The sequence below is a fragment of the Pyxicephalus adspersus genome, chromosome 5, assembly GCF_032062135.1.
Source record: "Pyxicephalus adspersus chromosome 5, UCB_Pads_2.0, whole genome shotgun sequence".
In the NCBI taxonomy this organism is placed as follows: domain Eukaryota; kingdom Metazoa; phylum Chordata; class Amphibia; order Anura; family Pyxicephalidae; genus Pyxicephalus; species Pyxicephalus adspersus.
Genome location: NC_092862.1, coordinates 42,844,853 through 42,871,961, shown reverse-complemented (window position 1 = coordinate 42,871,961; position 27,109 = coordinate 42,844,853). Strand labels below are relative to the sequence as shown.

Below are 27,109 nucleotides of genomic sequence, written 5' to 3'. Positions count from 1 at the left end.
TCGTTGGTTACTTTTTTACGAACGATTTTTTGCCCAATCGATCGTTCGTCGTTCGATTGGAACGATAAAAATTGGAAGTGTGTACGCACCTTAATAAAACCTTTAAACAAGAAAGCCGGTGCCATTTTACTGCAGCTTCCACATCATCCTTTGATGCTGGGGTGAAGGCAGTGTTGCTTATCATTTTACAATTCAACCTGTCGTTTACAATGAAAAAAGGATTAGCTTGAAGCTAAAGGGGTCATTTTTGAAAAGAGTAAAATTCTCTTTGCTAATTGATGGTGTTTTCTTTTATATGCCCCACATATTGAAGCAGGCTTGAATATGGTCCATGTGATTTCTAGCCTTACATACACCCAAAATAAATTATTTTGAGAAAAAATGAAACTTAACCTTATCCTGACTTCTGGTTCTCTTACGTTGAGGGTGATGTCATTTGGTGTGCACACATGATCCTGGCAAAGCTGCAGATCCTAATTATTTTAAGAATTCTGTCTGTTGGAGTGTCAAATGATGTCTTCCTGCTCTAGGCAAGCTTGCAGAAAGCAGGATGGTTACTTTTCTTGTACTCCCAAAGTTTTATCTTTTGTTTAGTACAATGCTGGGTAACCTAAAACTGAACATCAAAATACCTCCTCACTAGTGTGCTTTTGTCCAACGGACTGTGCTGTCTGGCAGGAATGTGTAGATCACAAGGACTGGATAAACAGAATTACAATTCTGTTAGTAGGTTAACAGTTCAAATTCAGTATATATATATATATATATAAATAGTGTTTTCTTACATTGCCAGAAATTTAGCTTTAAATCACACAATCACACCATCCAATCACACCACAGATATGAAAACATTCCTGGATACACATCAAAAACTCTGGAGCCAGAAAAGAATAACAGGAAGAATTAACATCTGCTAAAATCAGCTCCAAGTAGAACAGTTTACTAGGGGTTATCAGTGTAAGGTCACTCGTAGACTCTGTAATCCTTTGTAATCCTTACCTTTTCATAAGTAAACTTTCCCAGTTGGGATATATTCATCTAATAGCTGTGGGCGATTAATTGTTCATTTCGCTGACAACCAGTTAAGTATCATTACATAATTCATGATGTAAAAGCCAATCAAGAATTCATTTAAACATATGGAGATCCTAAACTATGTTGTATCATTAAAACAACCACTTTAATAAAAAAATGTATTTAAATACATAATAGTAAATTGAAAGAAAATCTAAATCTCAGGTTCCACCATAGGTATGTGGCTTGTAACTCAACCAAAAGGATGCAACTGTATTCACTGTGCCACTGAGAAGGACCCAGGGACCTTTGTGTGTAGTTCATAACACTTCTCAAACACAAAGAAAAAGCTTTGCATTAAAATTGTGATAAACCTTTACACAACCAATGCTCAGCCTTCTTCCATGTGCATTCTGCTTGCAGTTGAGATCAATGTGATAGATGTATTTTACCTGCAGATGGCCTTGTGACCTGCATTTAACATCTTCTAAGCTGTATCAGCCTGGTTTTGCATTCCAATTAACTTTTATGGGTAGAGAAGCCATTCTAGAGTAAACAAAGGCCATCAACACAGGCCTTTAGAGATTGCCATTCCAGTTTATAGTCAATAAACACATAACAAATTGAAAATTCTTGTGGATTTGTGTTAGCTTGACAAAGCCCAGTGGCTCAAAACCTTTATTTTATAAAAGCTATAAGAAGTCTGTTAATGATTTGTACATAGGGAATGCTTCCAATTTTTATTAACAAAGATGCTTCCATAGAAAATTAAAAAAGTAATGACATGTGCTAAATTTTGAAGATCGCATTACTTGCAACAATATGAAGCTACACAATTAATCAAAGTACATTTATTCCAAATAAGCTGCGACATGGCAGTAGGAAAGCCTAAAACCTTATTTGCTGACCTGATAGGGCCAATTTCTTTAATAGTGCAGGTAGCGAGCTCCAGTAGAGCTTCAGTAACATTCTCACTTGACTAGAAATTTTTTTTTTGATGTTCATGCAGTGAATGAATACACTTTCTGATTGCATTTACCGGATACTGCTGTTTTTACTTGATGTGTCATATGTACAGCAACAGTTTGCTAGTAGTGTCGGTGGGATCTTATTTCACACCACAGAGGGACCAATGAGGCTGGTAAAGAAGCATAGCACTACTGAATACTTTGCAAACAAAACTCTTTACTTATTTGTCATTATTTTACATTTTAGAACTCTAGGATATTTAATAAAATAATTACACAACCAAATATGATCTGCTGGTACACCATGACTCTGTGCTTATAGTAAAAGACTGAGAGTCCCATAAATAGAGATTCTTAACTTTAAATAATCTTTTCTTTGTTTTAAATCAGGCATGCAAACTTAAATAAAGTACAGTGCCAAGATGAAAAGGATAACTCTGTAAAGACATATTTTTGACAATTTTATACAAGACTTATAATACCTAGTACAATGTCTGCCTAATGAGCACATGTGGAATACCGGAAATGCTATACAGTGAGGGAAATAAGTATTGAAAAGGTCAACATTTTTCTCAGTAAACACAAATACGTGTATAAATTTATGTTAAAAGTTACATGTAATAAAGTGGAATGGCACAGAGAATAATTATTGAACACTCTTAATAATTTTTTTTAATGCATAAGAGAAAAACTAGTTGCATGCATTGCTCAGGTGTGATTTGGGCCCAATCTTCCACACAAACTCTTCTAAAAAACGCTGCCCTTCAGTTCTTAGAAAGCATAGATTTTCAATTGGATTCAAGTCGCGTGATTGACTGGGCCATTCTAGCAGCTTTATTTTTTTATTCTGTGAAACAAATTGAGAATTTCCTTGGCTGTTTGGTGTTTGGGATCATTGTCTTGCTGAAATGTCCACCTTAGTAAATGGCAGCAGATTCCTATCAAGAATGTTCCGGTACATTTCTCTATTCATCCTTTCTTCAATTATATGAAGTCTGCCAGTACCATATGCTGAAAAACATCCCCACTCTATGTTGTTCTCACCTCCAATGTTCACTGTCGGTATGGTGGTTGTTGGGTGATGTGTAGTGCCAGTTCTCCTCCAAATATAGCGCAATGACATCCAAAGAGTTCAAGTTTGGTCTCATCTGACCAGACCATATTCTCGTAGTATTTCACTGGCTTGTCTAAACGTTAAATGAGCTTCAACATTGTTTTTCTTCAGCAGTGCCACCTGTCATTTGAGTGCATTGCTTATTGTTTTCTTTAAAGCAACTGTACCTGCTAATTTCAGGTCTGATTCTTTGAACTGCTCTGTCAGAAATCTTGCGTGGAGCATCTGATAATGGCTGGTTTTGGGTGAAATGATGCTCTTTCCACTTCCAAGGTTTGGCCCCAACAGTGCTAACTGAAACATGCAAAAGTTTAGAAATATGTATGTAACCAATTCCAGCATGCTTTACAACAATAAGGTTGCAAAGGCCTTAAGAAAGGTCTTTGCTTTTACCCAACATGAGATGCATCTTGTTTGATGAGAAACCTTTTTAAAGGCCATCATTTGGGACCAAATCAGCTGATATTATTTTGCACTGTTAGGGGGCAGGATTGCTTTCTAAATACTGGCAGATTTCAGCAGGTTTCTTGGCTTTCCATGCCTTTTTGCATCTTCAGTTTTTCATGTGTCTAATACTTATTCCCTGTGCCATTCCACTTTATTACACATAACTTAATTTATAGGCGTATCTGTTTTGATTTCTTTGTAAATGTGTAGTAATTGGGTTGTTGCCAACATCTGGTGTAGATTTCATGTAATTAGCCCCATTAGAAACGGGGGAGCAGAAATAAGATTAGTATAAGTACCCCAGTGAGGTGACTTTTACCATTTCAGGTATTCCTCGGGTTACATATGGGATAGGGACTCTAGGTTTGTTCTTAAGTTGAATTTGTATGTAAGTTGGAACAGGTACACTTTTTTAATAAATGCAGTTAGGACAGATGTTTGTTTCAACATATTATTAGGCAGCGTGGTGTCAGTTACAGTATAAAATCCTCACTGTAAGTTAATCACAAACAAAGGAAAAAGTTAGCACTCTGTGCCTAATGAACCTTTGCAGCACTTGGACACATTTTGAATCCCGGCCAGGACTCTTATCTGCAAGACCATCATGATTCAAGAATGCATGTTAGCCTAGAGTTCTTTAATACCATAACACATGTTGAACATATGCCCAAAATCTAAGTTTGGCTATCTATTAATGATTAATTCACACAGAGGGTAATGTGGCGGAGCAATCTGTAAAAAGAAACTCAACTGAACACTGATAATAAGGAATATTAATTCTTGGTAATAAGCAGCAGAATATTTTATTGCTCTGCATTAAAGGGGACTTTAATAGAGTTATCTGCAATCTTGTTTCAGGTGTGTAAAATAAAACCACTGAAGCCAAATGATCAGCTTTACATCCATGAAATTACATTCTTTAGATGTGAATTCAACAATGACAGCTAGAAATCTTTCTATACTGTAGTAAAAAACAAGATTTTTTTTATTTGAAAAAACTATTGGAAAATACTTTCTTTATACTAGGGTCACACCACTTAATAGCACTGTGACCTCATGAAAGGTGTATAACAACTTTTGCCATCTGGGACAATTTTAGAGTTTCTTACACAGTTTAAATAAGAACACAAGTGCTAGTGCAATCTAGTGGCGGCCAATGATAATTAACATAAAATAAATTTAGAGCAAGTGACCCATCATAATTAACTCGAAAGTACAGAATGCTTTAACCTGTAAAAAGAGTTAAAAAAAGATACACAGAGTCCATATGATTTAAATATTTTCTCCTTTAAAATAATTGTATAAAAAATAACACATTGGATGTATTTATTCTCATGAATTATATTGGCCTTTTTGTTCATTACTGTTTAAAATGTCAGCAGTGACAGTTGCAATTTGTGGCCTGGGTTTATACTTGAATCAATGTAGTTTCTCTGTTTTTTCAGGTTAAAGTAAGTACCTTGGTTTATATTTGCATCAGTTCATATTCATATATGTACAGTAGGTCAACTTTATTAGAAAGAATGTTAAAATATGATTTTTGCCCCTGTCCTGTTAGCAAGATAATCTTATATTTCCTGTCCCGATGAAGCAACAAAAAATAGTGTACATTTCATCAAAGTGATGGGTAAATCTGCTTTTAAAATATGTCCCATTGAAAGATTATACCTCTAATTGTTATTACTAATAATGGATACTGAGAGAAACTGAGCAAGTAAGTCTCAAAACTCAAAGTAATTTCTGCAAATGCTCTGCAGATTCTACTTAAACAGTTTAAAGTAGGACTGTTTATTTCAGTAACAGTAAATATGTTGAAACAAAATAGGATCTCATGGGGCCTCCATAGCAAAGGAAGTCAAAAGCCACCAGGACATGTTTATATCTCTGCATAACTTTACTACCTATGCTAAATATTTAGCAAGAGATGCTATATAATGTCTTGCCGAACTTTCAGCCACTATTAAAATGATGGCAGACTAGTTTCCATACAGAGCAGAGAAGCCCAGGTGACTTGTTTCTTTCAAAAGGGGAAATTAAGTCAGAGTCTGCTGCAAGGTTATTACTGTATATTCTAGAAAATTTGGCACAGCTGACGCCAGGTACACAGTGAATTTGTCTCACACAGGGTTCCCATTCAGCAGAAAATTAAAGAAAAAAGCAACGATATTTTGAATGTGTGGTCATTTTTCTAATAGTCATTTAAAATGCAGTGTGTAACCTGTAAATCCCACATGCGTTGGATGTATTGGACATTAACAGCCTAATAAACTAAAGTCAGAGGTGCTGAATATTTCACACAGGCTGTCCACCTTGTTGAAAAATTGATATCCAAGTTTAATGTTGGTGTATTTTTTTTCTCTTTTTTTGTAAAAAGTGTTCCATTGGGAAAAATGTCCTTAACCTGCTATTCCATAGGCAAAACAGTGAGAGGAAATCTCTCTCATTGTGGTGGTGATGAGTGCAGTATCGGTATCACCTTATAACAGTTTTGTCCCCTTAATGCTAACCTTGTGACAAACAGTAAAGAAGAATCTTCCCAACTGGAACTCAGCAATAAAAGCTTGCCTCTCTCCAACCATTCATCCTCTCTATCCAAATCCAAACCTAAACAAGGATTTTTTTAACTTTATTCACACTTTGAATAAAAGCTTTTTAAAAACTAAAGGCAGGCCCAGGTAGATCGTCAAAAAACTGCGTCCTTCACTCTATTACTGCATAGTGATCATCACCATCACCATGATCATGATCTTCTTTTGAATCCATGAAATCTTTTGAATCTTTTGAATGCATGAAAAAGTGAGCTAAACTTATATTAAGGACGTTTTGAAGTAAAAGCCTACAGTAAGTAGTAATTTATTTTTGCAATTAAGCTAAAAAAAAATACTATATTCTGTTTGTTTTTTAACATCAAAGGGCAATATAAAGCACCATTACTGAAGTCTCTGGGATACACAGAGCAACTTAACAACTAGAAAAACAATTATTAGCAAAGGAAGAGACTAGTAATGTCCTTGAGATCTAAAGGGAAATGCAAGTCCCAACACTCCCATGTATATTGTTTTCCTTCACACACCTCAGTGAAAAGGCAGGTTTTAATTACTATAAATTACTGTGTTGGGTTTGTTCGTTTGTTACCAGTTACAAACTATACAGTCATATGTTACTTTGTGTAAAACACAAGCTGCGCTCCCCTGGTTTTATTAAACATTCCTTCTTTCCAGGACATGAATGACTGAGCACTGTATCCTTCAATTGCTCCACAGCTCTGGATCCCCAAGCAACACCTCAGCCACTCAAATTTACCATCCATTTATTGCGCTACAATATTCAAAAGGGAAATCAAATTTCTTTTTAGCACAAAGCAGGAGTAAGTTACAGCTACTAAAAGCTGGTGTGTTATACTTTTCCATTTTTCTCACTGAGCTCAAGCCATCTTGGGATTTTTCAAAGCATTCAAAATTGTTCGAGTGGAAAAGAAAAAAAAATTCAAACCAGTCACCAGATCCAAAATTAGCATTTTATTCAGAACGTGGGGGTCAGAGGTGCATCATTTATATTCTGGTACACAATACACAGGCAAAGTCGTTGTCAAAGTCCTTCCAGTTTAAAAGCTGCCTGTCCCCTCAAACATGTATTAGTAGTGCCACCAATGCCAGTTTGCCCCTATCGGTTTTGTTTTTGGTACAAATTATGTAAAACATTTGTGCTAAGAACTTGTTTTCTCCCGCTCAAACCAATAAGTAACTGGAAAAAAAAACTGGTGTACTGAATCTACAGTTTACTTTAATGTAATTGTGTTTGTCACCTGTTTGTTGTAAATACTTTATCCATAAGGAAAAAAAAAAGATATAAACATGCAAAAACCTGAATCCATAGTCCAAATAATACATACACATGTTCCGAAGCTTGAAAACTTCTTTATAGACTATGTTGAAAAAACATTATGTACACATATCATTTTTACAGTGAAGTGAAAAAATACCCAAAAGAAAAAGGTGTACATTGATTAAGACCAAAATGTGCCTATCTTGTGAAAAGAATAAAAATCAATTCTGCTACAAAAGAAAAATGAAAACTCACTTATGCTAGAAACTGGTGATATGACAACTCCCTTTTCCTGAAACCAACTGCAAAAAAATCTTAATGGGAAAAGAAGCCTAAGAGCTAAAATAATGCACTGTACAGGTCAATCACGTGATTTTCTCTTCAGCTAATAGAATTATCCTAATGAAATTTGTTCTCTATTTCAGATTTTTATTTAAGCAATGCAATGTATAAAAAAAGGAGAAAAAAAAGGCGTGATGAAGGAAATCCTTGTTTACTTACGCCAGCCCACCCACAACATACCTTGTCTTTTCACCCTTTCAGAAATCAGTACCATTAAAGCGTTGAACATAAAACTAAATCCGATCTGAAAAAGGTACAAAAAGGCACATAAAATCCCAGTGCTTCTGTACTGTAAAATTCAAGTGTAACTGAGCTCAATCATTTTTTTTTTTCCAAACGGTATTGGATGACTGATATTCCCACTGAGCCCAAATTGGTTTGCAGCCTATGCCAAAGCCTTCAAACAAGCACTTGTGCTAGTAGACTACAAAGTTAAAGCCAAGCTTCTTTACACTTTTTGGGAATATCAGTTCAAATGTTTGTTCTTGTCCACAAAAACGAAAGTTCAATCCAAAGTTCAGTCATCTCCGCCGCCATACATATCGGCTAGTTTCTTGAAGCGAGGGCCCCAGTCGTTTAGGTAATCATAATCTTGCTCACCGCCACTACTTGATGAGTTCAGGGAGCTTAGAGATCCAGCAGTAGAGCCGCTACCTTCATAATCAAAAACTAAGAGGGAGTCGTAAGGTGGAGCAGTGGGATCATTGTCTGCCGCTTTCAGGCCCTGTAAAAATACAAAAAGAACTACTTAAGAAAAGTGATTTTTTATTTGATTTTTAAACATCATCATACACATTTATTCACAAAATCTATATAGGCAGGTATTCAAAAATAATTGTACATGTGTAATGAAAATTCATGGTAAAGTGGAAATACTGTGCGTCCAGGTAAAAGTTAAAATTAATTGTACATGTGTAATGAAAATTCATGGTAAAGTGGAAATACTGTGCGTCCAGGTAAAAGTTAAAATTTAACATTTCTATTTCTTTCAATTCTTTTGACAAGATGCTTCAAATGGGTATCTTTTAAATTGGCAAAACAATCTGTAATAAAATTAAATGGAAAGCACAAAGTAGCAAGTTACGGACATGAAGAAATGTTCAAAATATGGGTATTAAAGCTGATTCTAGGCGGATAATAAAAGGGAACAATTAAATGCAGATCTGTATTCATTAATACATAAATATATGTATTTTACAAATACAAAGTACCTGAAATTGATGTGATTTAGCCTTTTTCAATCATCTGAGGTAGAAAAAGTAGCACACATCAGTTGTATGGCAGTGCATATGTGCCAACAAGGAGAACAAGACCAAGAGATAAGCTCATCAGTCTGGTGCTTCTCCATTCATTGGTAAATATCAGTATTAAATGGACAGAGGTACAAACCTTTTGACAGGTAAAGCAGCTCCCATACATGTAATTTCTGCAATCTCTGTAATCTCTGCATTTAGATGTTTGCGTCGAATTCAGCTTTATAAAATATGAGACAATTTGTACATATGGCAAAAGAAAGCCTCAAGCTGATATAAAATAACCTATTCTTTCTGCATTTACTATATGTTGTACATTCCTTTACATCAATGGTTCTTCAAAGTGAAGAATAGTACCCATCAGAGGATTCCAAAGGAGAGATAAAATATAAAATATTTATTACATAAATATTTAAGCTGAGAACATATGACATAATGATCACAGTATTCACAATGAAAGAATATAATGTTTAATTTCAGGAAAATTGCAGGCCAATGTTAAGATTAGAGACGGTGAAGAGGAACATTTTTAGATGGATTAATCTTTAAATAAAGAGTTTTGCATGCACCGGAATAGCACAGCTGTCAACCAAGATATAATTTATAAGTGGATTACAATGTTGGTAGAACTAAGTGAGAATGAGATGCATTTTAGAGATATTTTACAGTGAAACAATTGTGAACTTTGTAAGCCACTGATCTAATGACTTAAAGAAAAGGAGAATACAACATTTTTTTTCCTGGAGGATGATGGGTTGACATAAGAATGAATGCACATGGACAGCATAAAGATTGAATGACGTGTACTAATTAGGCATTTACAAATTACCTGACGTTATAATATGTAATGCATATGGAGGACATCCACTATTTTATCACTTAATTTAAATTTGATTACCAATAGCAATAACTGTAAAATATTACTAAAAAAAACTTTAAAAATATTACTAAAACTCTTTATAATGAGAAAAACATGGCCTTAACTAGACAGGCTGTAGAGAGGGAAGTAGTGATTTGCAAGATTATATAAGCCATATCCATATAAGCCATAAAAAGGTCCAAATTAGAGGTTCAGCCAAACAGTTTTTGCTGGGCAATGAAGCTTCCAAGATTCTATGAAATGATAGTCTTATGAATAAGCTTGTGAGAGTGGAGAATAGAGGTAGGTTTATCTCTTTGTTCATCATCCCTACACAAAATTAGAATGTATCTCTTGTATAAAGTAGGGGGACCCGCTGCAAGAATAAAAGTATGTTTTTACCTGAATTAAGCTTTAAATACAGGTTAGATTGAGGTCAACTGCAAATCAATGCACCTGTCAATGAAATCTAAGCAAACTGCACTCCTTTCCATCAACACAAGCCCAAAGTGATGTCAGAGAGTAAACATTTGGAGCAGCCTCATCCTGTTGCATATGACTGACAATTTTCAAAACCATTATTGCACTATTTTGAGATTGTAAGGGTTTGATCATCTTTTAGCATCTAAATATACATTCAATGCAATAATTAAAACTTAAAAAAAAAAAAAAAGCAAAGACCTTCTTTTTTTAATCATGTGCTATTTGGAATAAGTTGAAAGCCAACTCACACACTGTTAAAATGCTTCACAAGACAAGTGTATAAAGCACTTACATAATTGATTTAATTTGGCTGCTCTATACACTAATCCTATTTGAAACAACTCTTGGTAATTATGAAGGTATTGAATTTCAACCATTCTCACTAACTGAAAGGGGGATACGTGAGGGAAATAAAAATTAACTATTATTAAATTTGGTTTATAAATGAATTTAACAGACAATGCAGTGCTGGTAGACTATTATTTGCAAGCCAAAATGAATTCCTCAAGTGGATAGTGTAGCCAGTTTGTCTGAGAGGCACAAATGTATAGTACATTTACAATAATTATAGATTTAATGCTCTTATAAAATCTATGCTATACTTTGTAAAATTCTTTGGATGGTTGGAAATGTGAACCTCATTACAGTGGTGCTATAATTTTAAAAGAGAAAGCAGTATGGATTGCTATGGCTAGATCAGAGGTGCTTTTAAACCCAACATTCTCAGGCACTTTCATAGTTAAAAGGTTTATGTTGGTTTCAATATAAAAAGATCTGTTTCTCATTTCAAGTCTACTGGCGGTTTCATACATATACATAATGCAACAAGAAGCTTAAAGCCTTAGGGCCATTTCAGACCTGTGGTGAACTTAAATTCTGCTGCAGGCTCAACCATGGCCCCAACCATTCCACCAATTCAAATGAACAGGTATAGTTGGGAACCATTTTTCGTAAAGCATATGCAAGATGGCTTTTGGAAATACCGCACCATGCAAATATGTTATTTGTGGTGTGGTTTGCCACCCCCTGGTGCCCAGTAGTAGTTCTCCAGTCTGTATAAAATTTTGTTTTTTATAGATTGGGGAAGGGTTAGAAAACAATCTATCAGTTGTATTTATTTTTCAATACTTCCTGTGTCACTGTTATGGCATTTTCACACTCTGTGCCTTTTCAGTTCTGTGACACCCATTTTCCATATTTCTGGTTGTGGGGTCAAAAGGATAGAATAAATGATCCCCCTGGTGGGCTCAAAGACAGCAATGTAAAGTTAAATCAAACTTATTCATATTTTACCTAAAAATAAAATGAACAATTTGATTTTCAAGGCCTGTTGTCAAATGCTACTTTTTTATTAGGATGCAGTGCTGCTGAAATGCAATTGACTTGCTCTGTCTGCAAAGCAAACATATCGCAACAGGACTGATGCATCACCATAAAGAAATGTCATCCACACTACTTTACTGGAGTGAGTAGGAATCTGCTGACCAGCACTTGACATGCTTTTCCAATACAGAAAAAATGCCTATATACACAAGCAAGAAAGCTTCATTAATAAAAAAAAGTCATATACTCAGACTGGCAGCCAAGAAGCTGTCTACCTGGAAGCTTTTTGCCAAAAGATCTGAAATGCTTAAGAGGTTCACAAGGTTGGATTACATCCTATGAGCTTCACATTTTTGCTTAATCGTTTTATTAAAGTAAAAAAAAAAAATAATGAACCATTTGTACCCTGCACACTACTTATACATATGTATCTATTTAAATCCCTTCACTGACTGGCCTTATATGCAAATACAAGCTTTACGCCTTATTTACAGGTAGTCCCCGAGTTAAGGACATCTGACATACGGATGACTCCTAGATACGAACTGAGCTAGTTCCTGCTAGTTCCTGTGCCGGACAGGAGCTTGTTGGGGGGCTTGATAAGTCTTTTGGTTGTAACTCTTTAATGACCAAGACAAATTCTGCAGTTGTTTCTTTTTGCATATCATAGCACAGCTTGCTCTAGAAGTTAATGAATGTCTAGGCTTTGTTTTATTTGTTTTATAATAACTCACAGTGAGGATTTTACACAGTATCTGACACCATGCTGCCTAATAATATGTTGAGACAAACATCTGTCCTAATTGCATTTATTAAAATAAAGTGCCTGTTCTGACTTACATCGAAATTCAACTTAAGAACAAACCTACAGTCCCTATCTCGTATGTAACCTGGGGACTACCTATACTGTGCTTTATTCTCCTTTGTCACTGGGTGCTGTAATCAGAAATAGATAATTAGAAGGTTTATTTTAGACCAATATACTCCATATATGTTGGACTAGAAAATTTTCCCCTTTCCTCATAAAGACACATGGTAGTAGCCTACGAGCTACACACGTAAGTGTGCATTAATACTATGAGGTTCGGTGAACGCATGCAAAAAAATATGTAATATAAAAACTGCAAGTGCTTAAAACAAGACAGTCCTAGGTTAACAAAAACCAGATTGCTTGAATACTATGAGGTTTGCTAAACACATTAAAAAAAGAAATATATATATAATAAAACAACTAAAACAGGACAGTCCTATATTCCAACAGACCAGCAACAAAGCCGGTAAACTGATTTTACTGCAGTCTTCTCTGAATAGGGATTCTGATTAGGTCTTGAACTATCTTCAACTATGCTTTAAAAACTTGCCAAGCTTGTGAACTGTGACAGATGTGATTTGAAATTGCCTGACAGTATATTAGTTGAGGTTGAACTGGATGGTAAAGGGAGGTCAGGTAGGTGTTGCAGCAATATTCAGGAATAAAAGGTCACAAAAACATCAGAAGTGAGAGGTTAACAAACAACAAAGAATCTAAAGGATAAGCTAGAAAGGGAAGTCAGACAAGCCTAGGTCAGTGAGTTCAAGCAGATTATTAGTCAAGAGATAGATGAAAGTCAGGTGCTAAACCCAAGGAAGCTGAAATATAAGCAAAGACAGAGCGACAAAAGGAGTGAAACTCCAGGTTAAGTGTAAAATCTTGAATTAATCTACTAATAGAAAAAAACAAAAAACATGAAAGCTGCATAAAATAATATTAAAATATTAGGACTTTTAGGAGCTCACAGGGACATTACAAGGCCTGGTTTGTAATATTGTTAAGCTAAATGGGACAATATAAGATCTTTATCTTTGTAATACTAAGGGACCATTCAAGGGAAAAATCCTTTAAATGGGAGTCTTGTCATTCGACTCTACAAAACCTTAAATGGTCATGAACGAAAGAAAATAAATGCATGTTCGTCATTTTAAGAAAACAAATCCTACATTCCCAGTTGATCCAAAAGAAGGCAAAGCATTTAACTTGCTCCCAAAGGTAATCATATACTGTCTAGGTCAACAATTTATGACATTTATTCCAACAAATATTAGTATTTGCTTATATATCGTAGATTCACATATCCTACATAGGCAGTAAGGTTCTGATGGATGGGGTTTTTATGTAATGTGATGTATTTATTTTTGTATGCATTTAGCATTGGAATGTAAAGATGAAGATCCCCTTTTCAGCTTAGGAAAGCTTGTTATGAACCAGGTATTTGTTTGTAATTCACCTTTCCAGATGCTACCATGAGGTATTGAAAATTGTAGTAAAAAAAAACCAAACCTAATCTCACCTCATTAATGAAATCTCCAATATCACCAGGATGTGGAGCAGCAGAGCGAACTGGGTATTGAGGCTCCGCATGGATGGGTCTTTCATCCATCCGCCTTATTCCCACAGGTTTTATTGCATCCGGTTCTAATGTGTCAGGCTGCTGCAGCTGGCTTAAATCGTAATCCTTTAAAATAAAAAAAAATTGTATTGACAAGTGAGCAATAACTTGACAAATACCAATATGCATGTTCTGATTGAATTACAGAAAATAAAGAATGAATACTTTTCAAAGGTAAAAATTATATACGAAAACAATGGGCTTTTATGGAAATTTTACATCATACAAGATGCAGGCTTTCAGCTGGTGTTCTGCGATTTTGTTATGAACAAATCACAAATTTTGGAATATTGGAAATATTGAAATGCAGTGTTCATGAAAGGTGTCATTTTAGGCGATAAAACACCTAGGAAGTTTCTGATGCAATCAACACCTCAAAAGAAAGAAAGTTAACTAATTAAGTATGTGTGAAATAAGAAGCTGTGTTCATAGGTTTTGTAGAAGCTATAACATTTACTTTTACATTTGAAAGTAGGCATCTACATTGAACTAGGGAATGCTTAAGCTTTCATCATCTTTTTTTTAAATCCATCTGAAATGTAATTAAATGTGGTTTAAATTGGACAGTTATGTAATCTTATTTGTATTCAAAATGGCAAGATGCATTTTAAAAAGAGTATACCTGTAGAGATAGCAATGTAAAATTGTTTAGTTGTGTAGCTGTTGCTTTCAACAGCAAGACAATGAAGAGGGCCAATTCACACTGGCGGTTGGCGGAAGGTTGTAGTGTGTTTACTGCCAGGACCTGCTGCTGCTTAGGGAGATAGAACATGTCTTCCTGCTGCAGGCCCATAGGGAATGAATGTGGGGCTGCAGTGAGCGGTACTTAAAAAAATTGGTAACAATGGTCAACTTTCAGTAGACTGTTAGGAAAACATTTCTTTTACTTTACAGAGATATTCTCCCTCTTCTATTGTTTCTACAGAACAGAATGTGGAAGCAAATATCAAATCACCAATTCATACTTTATATAAAATGAAAGATTCTACCCTAGAGAAAATAGTATTAATATAAGTGTTGAAAAAGTCAAATGGCATTATCTTTACCTGATCTTCCTCTCCTCCTCCTTCTTCATCATACTTCAATATGTTATCTCTGACATCATCCTCTGGGTCAATAAGGAGCTGTTTGACTTGCCTCTCCTTGTCCCGGCGTTTCATCCACACCACAAACATTAACACCAATGCTGCAAAATGACAAAAGAAATTTTAAATGTCTGAAATATAAAACTGCTTGTAAATTAAATAACACATTTGCTGATTGCAGTGTGTGACTAAGGCACCAGCAGATTCATTAGATAGGGAGGAAGACTAATAGTAATGTGATATTTGGCTTGCACCCATAATGGAAATTTCACCCAATTGTTTCCAAATCTTGCGCTAAACATATCTGATTTCTCTTGCAGACAAATTAAGTAAGGCAATTAGTTTAACTAAGGCCTTTAAATATTAATACACTTTAACAACTTGAACAAGTAAATCAATTTGCTTACATCGGTTGTACCGACTGTTAAACACATCTTTGGAACACAAAAACAAGTGAAGATACTGTATATCATTTGTACTGCAGATGTTTTATCCAACATGTACCCTGACAATGAAAGGGTATTTTATTAAATTGCAGTTTTCTTGTCTTATCTATTTATATTCCTAATGTTGGCACATTCTTTGGTATCAAACTAAAAGTACAACTGCGGTATTTTGCATATGCAATACAAATAAACACAATTGTGTCTCTACTTTTTAGTAATCCCATTGGAATAAATCTTATCCGTTGACATGTGCCAGTGGCAAGAAACTGCCACCAATGTATGTTTAGACATGTCAGCACACCTATCTCTGGACAGATGTATATGATACACAGTTTTGTAAAGTCATTTCAGAGTATAACTAATTTTTGTCATTTTCTTCCCACTGCAGAAATAGAGCTAAACATTGCATAAGTTAGAAAAGAAGTTACCCTTAGCAATGAAGCGGCACAAGTACTGTCACAATTGTTTGATGAGGATAGTTTGATACTGTTTTCTGAACATATGTCACGCATTCTATAAAAGGCCTTTAGAATATCTAGTAGATTACTCACAGGCAATACTATAAATATATATTTAAATAGCTATTTAGGACTGTATGCTTTTGAAGGAAACATATAAAAAATAACACTATACTTTATGTTTAGTGTTGTCTGTATGTTATAATGTTATATGTATGTAAATATATATATATATATATATATATATATATATATATATATAGGTTTTAACAACAAAGGTGGATCTGTTGTCTCTCTGTATCACTGAGATTTGCATTTTTCAGTATTTTGTTAGACACAATAAATCATGTCTGGATAAGAGGGAATGACAGTAGATCCTGGGGAATCAAATGTTCCTTGCATCGTTTATCACTCTTTCTGTGTGCCAAGGTTTATTTTATTTTCTTTTCATTATAAACCACACACCAAGAAATGCTGTCATGACTTTCATGACTTATTAAGTCAAAGTCATTGTCACAATTCAAATTTTAAAATTTGTAAAAACAAATCAATGTGCTGAATTGTGAATCAAATCCACCAGCTCCTTGTATATTCTCCACTCTCAATTATTTTCGGGTTATATAGTGTTATATAAAATAACACTATTGTGTTTGACTTGACACGAGTTGCAAAAATTTGTATGTTTTAAAAATTACAAAATTTACTTCAATTAATTATGAATTGCAGCGTTGGTGTTCTAAATACTATCAAGTATTATGACCATAACACTACTTTCTGTGTAGATTTTCTACTTTTTTGAAGTCTCTATCTATCATAGCCCTGTGTTCAAATAGCAGGCAAAAGAAGATTTACCATACCATTTTATATCAGAACAAAATATGAAATAAAGCACACTTGGTCTGGTAAGTCACAAACTTAGAACAATGCTTTTCCCATAACACATGACATGAATTGAGAAGATACTGCAATCCATCACAGTAAGCTAAGCGGTACTAAGGTAAAATGTAGCATTGTAGAATTGTTTATGTGGCTTGCGGATCGCTGCTTAGAATTGAGCATTGCTATGTTTGTGATTGGAAGTTGTAGCAGATACATTGTTCCATTTTTATTTTTATATATAAAGTAAACTTTATTATAATTCTAAAAACATGCAAATGCTCATCACTCATTACTCGGGCAATTTATGACCAAAAGTGCACACAACCCACCTCTTTTCTAAGGAAGCAGGTAGAATACCTGAATCATTTTCAAAATAACATTATTTTTTAATCAATGTTTATGACTTAATCTCTGGGCCTTTATCAAAAGCCTGAGAGCAAGACCAATATGCTTTTTTTTATAAGTTATCCTTTCTATTATGTGTCTGAGAAACCTTATGTAGGAAGAATAATGGAACCAGCTTTACCAATCTTCCAAACAATAAATTATCAAGCTGAGCACTACCAGTAGTAGATTTCCACATAAAAGAAAGGAAAATCTATTTCACAAGTCAGAAGCTAAGTTACATTTACTTGCGTTTAATCTGAAAGTGAGTCTAGCATCTTACTGATGATCATACAGGAGGTAATAAGTAGTAGAGTCTCTTATTAGGTAGCTATTAGTTTCCTAAACAATTTCTTGAGTACCTAGCTAATGCAATGCATTTAGGCATGAAATGAACACTCCTAGTAAACTTGAAAACAGGCTTTTATTGTTGTGATACAAATGCTATGAGCAAAAGGTTCGGATAGGTAGATGTGTACTTGGATTAGGAAGGTTTAGAAAGTGTTTAGAAAGTGTATTTTGACACTGTCAAGTCTAAAGCTTTGTACGCACGCAATTCCAGTCTCTGGAGATGGATGCAATACTTTCCAATAAAACGAACAAGCACAGGCAGAGCGGTTCTGCTCTAAGTAGAGGGTAAAGAAAAGGGTGATTGTTCAGTGATCTGACATGGTGGGAAAATGGCTGTACCAGAGCTAGATTTTTAGGAAAGCTCATATCAAGATGATGAACACGTCCATTCAATGATTGGGGGAGGTTATAATTTTATGTGCCTCTATATGGTAAACATGGAATCATTACCAAATTAAAGCGTAACTCCTGGCTAACAATTTAATAAAGATAATGAAGAAAAAAAGTGTAAGTGGCTATTTTAACTGCCAAAGGATTTTTTTGTCCATTCTGCTATAAAATTTATACAGCCAGGTTGATAACACAACATACAAGATAGAACTGTAGATTTCTCCCCCCATCCCAGGCCTGCTAACTGGGCAGTAAAAGAGCAGAAGCAGTTTGATAAAGTCAGCCCTCTGCACCTTGTTCCTATCAGTTTAAATGCTACTGTACAGGGGAATACAGGAGGCTTATTCCAAGTCACAATACAGTTGCATTTTAAAAATACATTTATTGGGTCTTTTACCATTCCCTCAATTTGTTGTTATGCAAAAAATGTACCTGTACTCATAAAGAAAACGGAAAAATGAAAGAAACGCAGAGTGAAATGTTGTTCACCACAGTGCACTGATTACATGGTTCTTTGCTTCTGTATTTTGATATCTTTTGATATTCTTTGAAATGTATACTATTATACTATATTATTGTAACTGTGTGCACTTTATTGATATTGTTCTAAGGTTTACTGTATTTTTTTTACTTTGCCAATAAAAATATTTAAAAATAAATACATTTAATGATGTATAAAGGAATGCATTGGCTGCATTCATTTGTGACTTTTATATGTGACCTGAGTTCATTTTCAACCAGGGGAAAAATTGAGTATTAAAGGTTCAGATGTCATTTAGCACTTGTAAACACTTCAACTGTGTTCAAAATGCTCTTTCCTTCAAATATTAAAATTTTATCATTAGACAGCAGGAAAAAAAGATATAACATAAATTAGGTTACCAGCTTGTTTAAATGAAGTAAATACACCATCTCTTTTAAAATGTGCTAACAAATCTTGAAATAAGTATAAAAAAAAAAGAAAAAGGTTGGATCTGGCCTCAACCCACATGACACTAACTGAATATTTATGTTTCTACTACATAATTTGTAAGAGGAAAACTTCATGTAAAAATGACTACGGTAGCAGCCGGCTGTATTGTAAACAATCAATATGAGTCTTATGACCCCAGCAATTCCCCACTTGTAAGGCGATACACGTGCGAGGTGTTTACAGCCTTCAGTGCCGCTGATTCTATGCCATATGGGGTCTTTTGAGCTAAAGATGGGGTCTGTTTTTAGGCTAGCCATCGTTCTCTGGGAGCCAACCTTAAAAGAACCTGCACTCCTTTCTGCAGATCATGCCCTGCATTCATTAAAGGATTAGTGGTGCTAGATTACAAGATCACTGCTCAGGACTTGCAATGCAACTAGAGATTTGCTGGGGTTAGAAATTAATTATTTATTGTTTCCATGGTAGCCTGATACTGCTTTTCTTTTAGTGATTTCTTTTAGTGATTTTCTTTTAGTGTTTCTTTTACCTTCCAGACATACTACGTAATACATTCCATTTTAGTAAAAAATGTCTAAACATTCAGTTTGTAACGTATATTTCTGTAAATATATGTTTATATTATGTTACCCCCTTGGACTTTACAGTGTTTGGTAATCACTAAATTTTAGGTAGGTATAATTATAGTGTATAATTTGTTAACTACCACTAAAAGAATGCTTTAAAAAGTGCTAAAATTTCAGTTTTCTATCCCAAAGCAAAATCAATAAATGAAATAAAAAGAAGCCTCCTTATAAACTCCAAAGTTCTAAAAAACAGACTGGTTGCCCTGAGGGACACTGGCATTAACTGCTCTTTGTGATTGCAAATCTACACAAACTAAACCTTTACAACTATTCCATTCTACTTACTCTGACTCTTCTTATTCTTATCTTAGTGCTACACTAACAAACTTTTCAGCTTATTTTTACCTTTGTGTCATAAAGTAAGCTTTTCCTAACTGAAGTTTGACTTTGGACTTATCGCTCTTCTATGTTATGTGAAAATAACACTTTTTGGGCTAATGTCTGGGGATGTGCTATTTACATAATGATGGGAAAATCACTAAACTGCATTTTATCTAATTCTCACTTTTTCTTTCCAATTAAAACTTGTAAAGTAAAAGCTTTCAACCTTGTCTGTCTCAACAAAATAAGGTGTATATTATATAGAGCGAAAATTCCAAATGCATTTGGTGCATACCGTACTCACACACTGCACTAAGCTTTCACAAAGCCTGTCTTCTGTACTTCATTTAGTAACCAGTTTGCTTATTTTTGTGGGTTTACATCTTGTTACATGATAGCAAATTTCCTATGAATACCAAACATTATATATTTTGCTGCTACAGGAAGTTCACTTACTGAGTAGAATGATGATACACAGAAGAATTGCAATGATGGCTCCTGTTCCAAGGCCAGTTCCAATAATAGGAGCGACTCCGCTACAGTATCCATTCATGTCACAAGAGCAGACTTTTACACGTAAGTAAGATGTGTTTGACATTGAAGGGTTTCCTGAATCTGTTATTTGTATTGGGATGGTATAGATTCCATCATCAAGAGATCCAATTTTCAGGCTGAGCTGGGCATGATCACCTACACAAAACCAAAAAAAGAATATAACATTATTGATGTCAATTGCTATCACATTTGATTGCATACAAGGGCGAACTTTCTCTTACATGTAAGAGCATGTAGGTGAGTTGATTATCTATTTTTGTCTACTGAGATGTGACTATCAGTTCACCTAAAGCTTAACCTGAGGCAATGTTCTATGTCTGCTGTAAAAAAAAAAAAATAATAAAAAAAAAAAAAAGACCAAGAAGACGAATATGGCCATAGTGCATTTTTGCACCTGGCACTTTCTTGCCATGACTGTAAGACCAGTATTCAGTTAACAAATCTTAACATTAATAAGGTTTTGCCATGGGCCAGCAGATATGTTCCCATGAATCTCAGGTGTGGAACTATCTGCCCATCCTCAAATGGTTTTTATAAGCATCTGAATTCTCATTAATGGTATATGCATTCTACTTTGATCATTTCCTCAGGGGAAATTATTCCTTCTTATTGACCTCTAGAACATCAGAAATGCTTGAAAGATGGAGCATCAATAGCTTTCATCAAACTGTTTATAGCCAATCTAACCTCATACTATGAAAAGAAGACTTATTTATTAGTATTCGCGAAGGGTACTATCACCTAGTCAGAAAGCTGCTATACCAACTAAACTGAAAATCAATAAAAATTGGTAAATGTACATTTAAGAAAAAAAAATATATGCTATTTTTTCCAGTATAGTATTTGCAACACTTGCTAAGTAGAATTTCACATTGTTGTTCTCTGGCTTGTCCATACAGACATCTGCCTCAACTCCTTGGTGTGGAAAAGGATGGGGGGATGCAGAGGAAATGTATGTGCTACTGGGGAGAGTGCTGTTAATTGGCTCAAATTACTAAGTTAAAGCTGCCTAATTTCACAGAAACAGTTCCAATTTTTTCATTTTTTTCAGGTTAACTAAACTTTTAAAAACAATAAATAATATATATATATATATATATATATATATATATATATATATATACACACACACACACACACACATACAGTTGCTACACGAGTCAAATGGGGTTTCAGATGCGGTAACTGTTTTCATTAGAGTAGGCCAACTGATAAAGCAAACAAACAGCTTTTCCTTCTGGTCAGTGAAAGGTATGGAATAACAACGTTTCTTAAAATCTTTGAAAAGAGCATATATCGCCCAAATGGTATTGTTTTTTCCTCAACAAAAGTGGATTAGCAACAAAAAAAGCAGTCTGGATTACAGTGTAAATGTTTAGACATTCCATTCTTCCAAACAGACTGCCTTGCCCAGACAAAGCACAGGTTCACTTTAAAAAGCAACGCGTTACTCTCTTTATACAGCTTTCTCTTTTTATTACATTCAGAAAACAAAAGGCATACTCCCTCTACTACTGCATGCAGCAAAACTCTTATATTAGGAAACTATAGCACATAAAAGATATTTTGTAAGTGTTACCCAGTTCTTTTGTAACAAAACAACTTTTATACAAGCTATAATATTCCCCTGTAAAAAAGCACAAAAGAGTACATTTCTATATAAACCTCTGCAAAATATTTTGTAGATAACAAAACCAACTAAAAAAAGAATGCACATAATATCCCGTGGCACAATGCTAAATAATAGCAGGTTATTTTTCACAACTTTGCTTGCAGTTTTTACATAAAAAACAATAATAATACGTAACAAAACAATCAACAATATTTTATTTTGTAGCATTAAACAACTGCGGGAAGAAGTGCAGTTGTAGCAGCAGGCTTCTTTTGTCCAAATTAATAAAACCGGTCTAATAGACAAAGCCTGAGAACAAAACACTTTCCTGATTAGTTGCATTTAACTACTGTTGGATGCAAGATTATTCATACAAAAGTTTTTTTTTTCTACAACTGCAGGTGATTACCACCTTGAGTGATTTGTTTAAATTACTTTAATACCTTTTTTTTATCTCCAAGTAATTTTAGAAACTGTATTGTACTTACATTATTTGGTATAAATTTGTATATATATAATTTATAAAATTTGACTTTTTAAATTAATTGATACACAGAGAAAATACATTTCACTAGGCAAGTAAGGACGGTGTCCATGCTTGTCGAGGCCTTAACAAAACTAATGGCAATGGAGGACAAAACTTTCCTATTTTGTAATGCACCACACACATGCGTCACATGTGAGGTATTGTCCATTCTATGGGTCTGATTTAATAAAACTCTCCAGAACTCGAGAAGATAGACTATCAAGGGAGATCATGAGTGATACAGCAAATATGGAATTGATCTAGCCAGGATTAAAAATATTTGCCAACTAATAGCAAATCCCTATAATCCCTATATCCCAAGGCCCTATATTTCCATACATTTTGCAGTTGCAACCAGAACAGAAGATGAGGAAAAACCTTCCATCTGGGCAACTGTCTCTGAGAGGGGATTTCCAAACTGCCCAAAGGGATATTTCTCTTACTGCCTAAAATGTGTTTCAGATATTCCCCGCTGTATCCAAAACCAGAAAATAATTAAAATGGTAGGATATACTTTAAATATTTTCATTTTCTTAGTTTTAGGATTCTGATTGGGATGAAAAAGAAGAGAAGACACCTGATGACGACAAAAAAGTCAACATCGCAATGCAATAAAACCAGCCTCCGGGAAACAAACTAAGTACAAAGTTAAAATTTTTGCAGAAGTTGTTGTACCTCGTAATTCTATTTATCAAGTTTTGTGACCTAGACAGCACAATCAATTCCCCACCCTACAGTATAGCAGCAATGGCACAGCTTGGCAAACAACAACCTTCTCTCTGGAGAGCAAAGAAGCAGTAAAACATCATCAAGTCATTTCTCTGCTCCTTCTCCTTGTTCTGGTTTTGGATAAAACCTGTGCACTGCAGTAGAACCAGACTAGGTCACAGAGCTTGCATTTTGCCTCTGCTTTACAGAGAATTTTGATAGGTTGATACAAAGACAAATTAAGGATTACAAAAAGGAAAAAAACATAACTGTATTATTCCATGCTTGTCTATGTTTTCCTGCAGCTTTGGTTTCATTCTGTAGAATCATTGGGCAGAAATATTGTAGTTAATAATGACAGCATTGATAGCAAATTGTAATTATAATCTGTGCTAACCTGTCCAATGTTAGAACAGAATGTTTTTGGGACAGATTTTTCTGGTGTTTGAGACAGTTCCTCAATATTTAAAGCAATTATAAAAGCCAAATAGGGAACATAACAGATTTGTCATTTTTCACACTGAAAACACCAAATGTTAAATAAAAGCAACCTTCCATAAAACGGTGGCTAATTGCATTCACTAATGCATGTGCTAGCTTATCATAAACTCAATGACCTTAAGTAAATGAATTGAAGGGGGGTGGGAAAGAGATTTACTTTTTTGAACACAATGTGAAAAACAGTAGATAGCAGATCAGAAAATGAAATATTAATGTTGAACTTACCATTAAGTCGAGTTATTGTCCAGTTTTTCTTAATATCCATTGGGCTATATGGCAGCTCAAAGATAAAAGGTCCTGCATTGGGGTTGATATCAGCATCTACTGCTGTAATATTGATTGCATTGGGATCTGGTCGTTCACAAATTTCCACTTCGTTTGGAAACACACGAGGGGCATTATCATTTATGTCCAGCAAATAGATTTGTAGAGTGCCTGTACCGCTCATTGGGGGAACGCCTATTTAAAATATAATGAACACAATTAAAAATATGAACACATACTATTATATTTTATGTAGCTGAATTTAACAAAAAATGGGTATATATTATTCTTTAGTCCTTAATCTCCAGCAGCCTGACTGCTCAAGTATCTAAATTACATCTGAAACCTCTGGATCAGATAAAAATTGTAGCAGTCATTTAACTTAATATATAGGTAAAGGATTAAAACTGGTTTCAGTATTTTCTATCCTTACTCAACAAGGCAGTCAAAAGTATACAACTAAGCCAATATTAGGCTAGCACCAAACCCCCCCCCCCCCAAAATGGAAAAAAAAGTTGTTCAGTGTTCCAATTGCATTATGCACAGTTAGGTTGACTTAATAAGCATCACAAATCTGTGCTCTTGGGTCCTTGTGTTTATTATGTTGAGCAGGATGTGTCTTCTGATACTGACACTAACGGAAGAGTTTCATATCTGCAGAGAGCTCCAGTCCGTAATTAGTGACTAAATTATGTATAGGCCTAAATGCAATATTTAGAGAAAATACATTTTTTTCCATGATCCTGATAGCTAATGAACTTATGGTAGTGAAAAAAGTAAAGGAATTACATTTTATACTTATGGGAAATATATGGAATACAACAGAAAAAACCTATTACAAAATGAACATGCTGTCTACAGTAACTAATCAGACTAAATTACCCTAGTATATGAAAACAGCAAAATGAACCTAATTGGTCGGTAAAAAGCTACATCTTGTATGCAATTGACATCTATTCAAATAAAGGTGCCATAGTAGTGCTTAATTATGTAATAAAAATATCAATATAAATATATATATTTATATATTTTATTCATTTACATGAATTCTGCGGTGCTTTCTGTAGCATAAATTAAGAATTATAGGCAATAAAATAAGAAAAACATAGAAAGTGATTACAAAATATTAAATGTTTACCTGTCAATTTTGTTTTCTAAAAAAGCAGCAGACCGTTTACAAAAGTCAATATGTAAATAATTAGTATGTATTGTGCACAAAAAAAAAAAAAAATCAGATTTACTGTGTTCCAAAAATATGAGATGTAGGCCACATTCTCGGCTGTGAACATAACTGACCTAATTACATTCTAATAAGACATACTCAAAAGCTAAATAATTATGAATTTCTGTAAACACTTACCGCTATCGGTTGCAAGAAACGTTGCATTGTACATGTTGTTTTTTACATACATGGATTCCCTGTCCAAAACAGCTATTGTTGTTATCTGTCCATTTGTGGGGTCAATTTTAAGCCAATTCCCAGGGTCTGAAAGCTTTGCATATCTAAAGAATAAAAATATTGGTTGTAGTTAGAAGAAATTATAATAATTATAATTAAGGTGATAGATTAATATATCAGAAGGCATAACACAAAGAAGCAAACTGTATCTGGCACAAGAGTTGTAGTTAATGTAAACCTGTGGCATTATTTGATGCAATATACAAAGAGCCAGATCTGGCAGCGAAATAAAAATTCCCCATGCTATCCTAAAATATCACAGTAGGTAATTGTTTTGAATAGTTTTACAAAGAAATGTGGGATTGCAAAAAATAATACAAAATTAAACAAATGATCACAAAATGTCACAATAGTAGTGTTTTATCATGGTCACTGTCATACTGTATATAAAGAACATGGCGAGAGTTTTGTTATTTGATGATCACAAGCGTGCACCTGTGTTAAAGACACTATGACCAAAAGCATTCTGCTATAAAGTATACTAAAAAAAATAATTGGCTATCGTTTGCAACCTATTTTTGTGACGTCCTACTGAAATCCCAAATATTAAACAACAGGGATCGAAAGTCTATATGTGGATCTGAAAAGGGCATAACTGGATATTAAAAATCAGAATTATTTTTACAGATAAATACAAGGTAAATCTGAACATGCATGCATGAAATGTACATTATAAATTGCGGATAGTGACAATGTGACATAGCAAGGGTTCACATGTCATAGCTGGAGGAAGCTAAACTAGGATGTGAATTTCAAATGAAAAGACTGAGAAAGAGTATTTGTGATGCAGCAGTGTATTAAACAACATAAATTTAGACAAGGTTATACAATGTTGAATCACACAGCATGTGTATAAATACAGACTATCATTAAATCCCTAGGCTAACTGCCATAGGAGGGTGCAAAAGGCTAGACATTGACTCCAATGTTTGGACGCAGAATTAAGCGTATAGGAGTTGGAGAAAAGATAGATGTCGTGTCCTGATGCGTTTCGCATAGAGGCTTCCTCAGAGGACTTTGGGACATCCAACAATGACGTTAGAAGTATATTAGGAAGTATTCAGAGGAGTCAGAATCACAGGTGATTGATAGGGCACATCAATTACAGTACTTGGACAGTACAATGGAGTCTGGTAGCAAGTAGATGTTTGTATTGCAATCCTTAAGGATCAAGGCGCCTGATGGTGGTGCTAGCGGTTGCAATATAGCAAGGATGTGAATTTACATTTATTGTAAAAGTAGTCTATGTATGCTTGCATATTGTGTCAAGTTCTTCTTGGCCCCTTTGGGATGACTTCAAGGTCAAGTAAATCTACAGTTCTTCTCTACCTAAAGAGTCATTACAGCTTAAAAGAATCATAATATGTGACATAATGAAAAAGCAGGAATCCAGATAGAAGATACCTTAACTGGAATGCCCTCCCAGCAAGACAGTTGATTTAGGTACTTATAGAAAGGAGAAATGAGGTCTTACATTTTAGGAATAAGTAAAATAAAAATAGTTGTGCTCTATAAAACATGGATCTACTGCTAACTTCCAATCTGATTTATTCTCACTG

The 27,109-nt window shown here is 34.5% G+C and overlaps 1 protein-coding gene across 1 annotated transcript in view; it reads right to left on the bottom strand.

Annotated features, from left to right (window-relative positions):
• Nucleotides 1–7,046: 7,046 nt before the first annotated feature.
• The window catches only part of CDH2 (cadherin 2), a 197,520-nt gene continuing 177,457 nt past the window's right edge, over nt 7,047–27,109 (bottom strand). Inside the window, exons 11-16 of the mRNA XM_072411285.1 lie at nt 25,452–25,594; nt 24,053–24,286; nt 20,382–20,615; nt 15,101–15,240; nt 13,956–14,120; nt 7,047–8,434 (exon numbers count right to left, since the gene is read on the bottom strand). Coding sequence (XP_072267386.1) covers nt 8,228–8,434; nt 13,956–14,120; nt 15,101–15,240; nt 20,382–20,615; nt 24,053–24,286; nt 25,452–25,594 — 1,123 coding nt within the window. The 3' untranslated portion in view covers nt 7,047–8,227. The remainder of the gene's footprint in view (nt 8,435–13,955; nt 14,121–15,100; nt 15,241–20,381; nt 20,616–24,052; nt 24,287–25,451; nt 25,595–27,109) is intronic.